This window comes from Vombatus ursinus, unplaced genomic scaffold (assembly GCF_900497805.2).
Source record: "Vombatus ursinus unplaced genomic scaffold, bare-nosed wombat genome assembly UNPS02014177.1, whole genome shotgun sequence".
NCBI classification, from domain to species: Eukaryota; Metazoa; Chordata; class Mammalia; order Diprotodontia; family Vombatidae; genus Vombatus; species Vombatus ursinus.
This window is the reverse complement of record NW_020953955.1, coordinates 1-7,511: the sequence shown is the minus strand read 5'-3', so window position 1 is coordinate 7,511 and position 7,511 is coordinate 1. Positions and strand designations below refer to the sequence as shown.

The 7,511-nt window shown below is 39.4% G+C and overlaps 1 protein-coding gene across 1 annotated transcript; it reads right to left on the bottom strand.

Annotated features, from left to right (window-relative positions):
- Positions 1-6,839: 6,839 nt before the first annotated feature.
- Positions 6,840-7,508, bottom strand: LOC114041686 (olfactory receptor 5AK2-like; the record flags this gene model as incomplete). Its single annotated transcript, XM_027860262.1, has 1 exon — positions 6,840-7,508. A coding segment is annotated over one exon (669 nt), but the record flags the coding sequence as incomplete, so codon positions are not given.
- Between the last annotated feature and the right edge of the window lie 3 nt (positions 7,509-7,511).

Genomic DNA, 7,511 nt, shown 5'->3' with positions numbered 1-7,511 from the left:
ACAGTGTTACTTTTCCTCCCAGGATCATTCAGTGACTCCTGATTGCCTCTGGTCTACAAACCACTTAGCCTGATGTCTTTAAGACCCTCCACAGTTTGGATCCATTCTCCCAATTCAGCCTTACTTCACAGTACTCCCTTTCGTATGTTTATATTCCAGGGAGACTGGACTGCTCATTTTCCCCCAAATCAACCTTCCCTCTTTCATTGTCATGCATATACAGCAGACCCTGGTGCCTGGAATAACATCTATGTGTTATCTTTCAGAATCCTTATCTTCTTTCAAGATTCACTTGATGTACCACCTCCTCCACGAGTTCCTCCCTGTTCTTTCTAGTGAAAAATGTCCATAGCCCTCCTTAACACTTACAGCTCTTTGCCTGGATCTCATCTATTTCCCTATCACCTTCTGTAGGTAATATTTATATGACTACTATCAAATATGCATTCTACCTACAGAAATAGGTGGTGGGGTTCAGTTATATTCAACTCTGTGTGACTCCGTGAAATTTGTCTGGGAGGGTTTTCTTGGCAATGATACTGGAGTGGTTTGCCATTTCCTTCTCTAGTGTGTCCCCATTTTACAGATGAGGAACTGGCATAAATAGGGGTTAGGTGACTTGAACCAGGGTCACGCAGCTCGTAACAGTCTGAGATCAGATTTGAACTCATATCTTTCCGATTCCAGACTCTGCTTTATCCACTGTACCACCTGCCTGGCTGTACAGAAGTAGGTAGCATTTGGCTATTACTACTATGAGTGTGTATATGTATGTATGTTCAATCTTCACGTCTCTTATATTGCACCTGGTACATATTGGAATAATGTTTGTTGACTTGAATTAACCCTCTGTGCATGTACAGGTTGTACCAAGTGATTTCTAAGGTCTTTCCAGTTCTAAATCCTAATGATGATTCTTACTGCCATTTATCAAGCAGTTTGACATTGCAAAGTTCTTTACATGTACTATCTCTTATTGGTAAAGCATTTTACAATTTCAAAACAACTTTACATACCATATCTGCTTTGATTTTCCTTAAATCATTTGACTCCTGGACCTGTTTGTTTCCCTGAGGGTCAGATCATCACTCCAGAATATGAGAAGTCCTACCCCACTCATTCCATGAACAGTACTTCACACTCCTTTTTTTAATCAGAAAAATCAGTATTTTTATATATCACTAATAAAACTCAGAAAGACAAACTGATACAAAGTAACACTTAAAATAATAACATTTTAAATATCTGGGAAATAGCCTGCCAATACATACTGAATTTATACAAAGCTAACTAGATATCATCTTAACCAAATAAATGAACTAAATACATGGGTAGAGATTCAATATTCATGGTGAAGTTGAGCTAATATAGTAAAGATGACCATGATTCCCAAATTAAAATGAAAAATGTTAGGCTGTGCTGATTAAAATACCAATGGCACAGGATAAAGTAAAACGTTAATAAAATTCATATGGAAAAATACAAAGCTAAAAATACCAAAATCAACTATGAAAAAAATGAAAGAGAGACAGGTGACTATATTCCTAGAGCTCATGTGTTATAAAGCACATACTCTTTTTTCATTGTGACTTTATTGAGGGAGAAATTCCACCTAATCTTATATCAGCTTCTCTGTCTCTCCCTTCCTGGCCCCTCAGGCTTATTCTCCTGAGATACTGGAACAGTCACTTCTCATTAAGAATAGAGGGAGAATGAATTCATTTCAGAGGAAGTGATATCACTTTGGTTTTCCCTGTTTATATTGGGGACAGATTGATTGGCATGCTTGCAATGCCGCTAATGCAGACATACATTAGCTAGGCCATGGACATGGGATCCATTCTCTGGAGCATCTCTGGCCTCAGGGGAGGAATGGTGATCATTATCTGCTTTCCTTCAGAGTTAGAGCTGAGCCTCCTAGAGTAGAATTCCCATTATCATCATCATTATAGTTGTTTTCCCTTAACTACTAAGGGATTTAGCTATATAATAATTAGGAGAGTTAACATGGCAGAGTAGTGGCTATTGAGCTGTTCTCAGAGTCAGGAAAACTTGCACTCAAGTTCTGCCTATGATACACACTGGTTATGTGTCCCCACTGGACAAGTCCTTATCCCCCCAGTACTTTGAGCAATTTTCTAAGTAAAGCAGTGGAAGTCATTTCTTTACTGGCATGGGATTCGATATGGAAACCAATGGTCTATTTTGGAGGACAATCCATTTGCTGTAAAAGAGATAGCCTTTGGGACCTGATTGGAACATGCTACAGATGTGATACAGGGGTGATTTGGGACTGATGCTATGAAACAGAGTGGATTATGAGGAACCTCTGGCAACTTGGTCTTGACATTGTACACACATAGAAGATGCAGTTCCTGAGGTCACAAGATTTCCTAATGTCATAGATTTAGAATTTGAAAGGACTTTAAAGGTCATCAAATCTAATCCACTCATTTTATGCATAAGATAATTGAGACAAATCAAGGCAACAAACACTAATTAAACACTTACTACGTGCCAGATACTGTGCTATGTACCAGGGATACAAATACTGCTTAAAAAAGACAGCTTTTGCTCTCAGGAAGCTTATATTGTAATGGGGGATACATAATGATAACGACACATGAAAGAGCTGAAAAGTCAGGGCTAAGGGAAGGTACCTAGACAAGGTGGGAAAGTCTGAAGAATCAGAAGCAGAGTTGGGAAAGGAATGAAAGATGGCTGGAGTGGGCCCATTCTGCGAGGGACTCACTGAGAGAGAAGGGGCCTTGGGATGGAGGGATCATCTAGGGTGAGAAGACCACAGGGTTGAGGAAAATTCCAGGGTCAGAAGGAAGCCAAGACCTTGGTGTAGTCTAAAGGGTCAGAAGCAGAGCTGTGAGAGTGACAGAGAAATGAAGTGATTTAACCAGAATCATACACCTCATAAGTGTTACAGGCAGGATTCAAAGCCAAATCTTCCTGACTCCAGCTTTAGTACTCTATCCATTATACTATCCTCCCTTTCAAAGCAATTTCCAACCAAACTGGGATTTGAACCCTGGCCCTCACATTAAAAAGGGTTTGAACGTCTACGGGTAGTGCATGTTAATATGGTAGCGTGGGAAGCCCTAAGGATACCTCTGTGAAATTCCTATCTCTCAGCAGAAGGGGAAGATAATGAAACTCCTTTGCCAAAAGCAGAGGAATAGGAATCTCAACAAAGCTCCGAGATCCTGTGTTAAAACCTTCTTGTGAGTGAATTTGTGTTTCCTACTAAGAAACACTTGGGTGTGTATGTGGCTACTTCAGAATCCTGAATTTTTCTTTGCAGCCTGTTTTGATTAAATGTCTTTTACAAATGATTTTGTGAGTCAAACTAGTTTGTTGTATAAGCAAACACACTGGATGGGTGCTTAAACTGTTGATTTGGTTACCAAAGAATGTGTTGGACGCTGGAAATAGTGAAGGCTCCCAGGGTTGGGGGCAGGGCATGTTACATAAGTACTGAGTGAGTGGCATAAGCCTCCCTTATCTATGGAAGGGCCTAACATTTATTAAATGTCCTCCAGTAAACAGAAGCCCTTCTCTTGCCTCTCAGCTCTCAAAAATGATTATATGGGTTGGGATTCTTTTTTACCTTTTTTATGTTCTTTTTATTTCTTCCTTGAAGCATGTAGAGTTATGGAATCAAAGTTTTAGAGCTGAAAGGAAACTTAGATTTCATTTATTTCAACTCCTTCATTTTACGGATGAAGAAACTGAGGCCTGGAGTTGTCTAAAGTCACACAGGTCATAAGTAGCAGAGCCAGGATTTCAACCCATGTCCTCTGTTAAAAAAAATCAACAGTTTCTCCGCTGTAGCATACTGTGCCTCTTTCTACATTCTTTTAAGACAAAGTTAATTCTTAATAAACTAGAGAATATAGGTGAATTGCACCAACCTCTTTTCCTTTCTCCTAGGAAGAGACCAACTTTTCCCTTATGGATGCATAAATACTATTGGATGATGTCAGAAGAACACAAACAGCACATGTTCTGTTGGTCACTCACCTAATACTTTTTGCTTTCTAAATTTGCTTATGGTTGAGTTACTTAATGGAAGCTGATACACTCAGCAAGTTTCAAGGAACTGACTTTGAAGAAAACATGAGGAATTATGACAGATGATTTAAAACTTCTGGCAAAACCCAAGGTTGAATCAGACATTTTTAGATCTTTGGTGCAGACTTCTCCCAACTGAAGTGGGTCAGTTTCTGATGTTTTCAACAGCCCTCAATCTATTAATGGATGTGACCTCTGTGTCCTTAGCAGTGCTTCATATTCAACATACATTTATCAAACCCCTACTATGTGCAATCTACTGTGTTAGGCACAGGGGACACAAAGTCAACAGTGAAAGCATCCTTGCCATAGTGGGCTTCTAACCTTCTGGAAGGTATAATATAGAGACACACAAATAAATGCAAAGTACTTGGAGAAGTTAGAGATAAATAATAACAGCTGTAGAGGGTCAAGGAAAGTTTCATGGAGGAAAATGTCATTTGATCTGAGTCCTGAAGGAAGATAGGGTTGAGAGGGGCAGGGTATGTTAACTCATTTGAAAAAAAAGTGCTCAGGATGGAGATTTGGAACACTCAAAGTTTAGGAGGAGGAATTGGATGATCAGATCTCAAAGAAAAAAAAAACACCCCAGTTAAATGCACAATGGGAGTATCTGGGAGAAAAATCGACACCAAAGCAAAAACAAAAAGAAAAAAGGAATTTCTAAGAGGGGATGAATAACAGTGTGTATGTGGGGAGAGGTCAGAGATAATGAAGCTTGCAAAAAAGTCATTGGATTTGGCAGTTAAGTTTAGGTAATCACAAAAAAGTAGGTTCAGGGGTATAGGGGAGCTGAAAGTCAGATTGTGATTCTGTAACAAAGGTGGAAATGGACTAGATCTGCCAACATCCCAAAGTGATCACCTTTGATTATGACATTTGAATACTAACACCGTAGTACATGTTGTGCTATTTGTATGAGGGAGAATGACACTTGGAGTTTGAAGTTGGGACGACCACCTGGACTTGGAGAATTCCAGGATGGTGGAAACCCAATTTTTAAGGCACTCAGGGATCAGTTTTCAAGATATCTTCCAGAGAGGAAGATATTGAATGACTGCAATAAATGACAGATAGTATTATTACTGCAAAAGGGAATTAAAAGGGCATCAATAATGGATTACCCACATACACAATTATTCATATCTGTAAGATATTCAAGGGGAAGTATGTGCCACCAACTTGTCATCTATAAAAAGGGAAAGATCATGAAAGATTCTTAGATAACGCAATCACAGAGGTAACTTTGCTGAATCATCATTTAGTTATTAAAATAAAAAATTAGGTGTAAAATATGAGAAAAATGTTTGCCAAGGTGTCCATCATTGTCACTGAGGATATCTTGTATGCTATTTAGATGAAAAATAGATTCCCTGTAAATTACAAGGTCTTCTGGTTGGTCCAGTTTACATGTAAGGCTGTGCTATGGCTCAGTGGATAGAACACTGGACTTCGAATCAGAAAGACTCTTCCTGAGTTCCAGTCTAGCCTCAGAAACTTACTGTGTGACCCTAGGCATTAACCCTGTCTTCATTTCAGTTCATCATCTGTAAAATAGGCTGGAGAAGGACTAGGACCCTTGTCAAGGAGAGCCCAAATGGGGTCATGAAGAGTTGGACATCACTGAAATAATTCAATCAAACTACACCAAACCTACTTACTAAAATTGATTGCTCGAAAGAGATCACCTTAGCAATTCATACAGGAACAACCAAATGGATGAAATAAATATTTATAGTTCACACAATGATATATAGTTGTATTGGAAGTCCATGAATTAGCACATCAACACAAATTACAAACATAAGTATCATACCTAAACAGTCAAATGAGCCCAAAATTGAATGGGAGGAATAATATGATATGTATGCATTTTTATTGCTAATTCAATGTGCTGTGACTGAATTTGCTTTCGGTTCGGATCACACTTCTAATAATACACACTTACACAACAAATAAGGATTATAGAATAAAGATTATAGTTTATTGCTTATAAGTATGGATGAAAGTTTATATACATCACCAAATCGGAGAAGCGCCTACATCTGGGTCAGTCTTCTGGGAAGTCCTGTTTCAGCCACCCAGAGTCCCGATTGGAAAGTCCCTGGTGACGCATCCATGCCTTGGTAAGATTTCAAAAGGTACAAAGGGAACCTCTCATGTTTATAGTGAATTTAGACAAAGAAGTCTAGGTAGAGTTTTATTTTCAAGCAAATGTTGGCCAGGAGCCTATCATCGTGGGAACATATCTGGAGCATAACAATGTTTTTTATAAGTTGTTTTTCTCTTCCAGCCACTTTATGGGCTATGACCAACAGAGGTCATTTAGCAGGCACGTGTGCTGATGCGGCCTATAACTTCTCAATGTGGAGGACTTATTTTATTTCCTACACAGCATTTGAGAAATTGTCTAGTGCTTTTAATGATCTCAAATTGCCTCTCAGTGCAAAGATTTTTCTTCTCAATGCAAACATTCTCTTAAGAGTAATGAGTGATCACAAATCTTGGAACACCAAAATTACTGAAGAATGAGAGGGATGGCTGACTCAAAGGGCAGTGGAGATATCCATACTGGGTTCAAGTAGACTGCAGAATATTTCCAGATACACCCAAGGAGGAGATAATGTTTCTAAACCTAGTTTGTCATATGTAGTTGATCTCTTGTTGACATATTGAAGCAATCAGATGGGCTGCTCTATGAACTGACCCAATATCTAGCTGTTAGAGAACTACTACATTGGAATGCAAGGCCTGACTCACAAGCAACTTTTTACTAGAACTTTCATGGCCTCCTTTACCTCCTTGTTTCTCAGACTGTAGATCAGGGGGTTGAGCATGGGTATCACAATACCATAAAACACAGAAGCCACTTTATCATTCTCTTGTGACTTGCTGGAAGAAGGTTGTAAATACATGTAAGAGAGGGTCCCATAGAAAATGGTGACAGCAGTCATGTGGGAGGCACAAGTAGAGAAAGCTTTGTGCCTCCCTGCAGCAGAGGGCATCCTCAAGATGGCAGCCAAGATGTAAACATAGGAGAAGAACACTACCAGCAATGTGCCTAACAGATTAAAGCCCACCAAAATGATTATCAACTTGACATTGACATCAATATTAGAACAGGAAAGGGCCAGGATTGGGGGCAAATCACAAAAGAAGTGATTGATGGTATTGGAATTGCAGAAGGACAGTGAAAAGAGAAATCCTGTGTGTGTGGTGGCATTCAGGGAACTCACAACATAGGACCCAATGACCAGCTGGATGCAGACCCTCTGGGACATGACTGTTGGATAACGGAGTGGGTTACAGATGGCCACATAACGATCTACAGCCATGGCAGCCAGAAGGTAACATTCAATTGCAGCAAATGTGCCATAAAAGTATAATTGTATCACACACCCTGAGAATGGGATGGATTTATCTGAGAC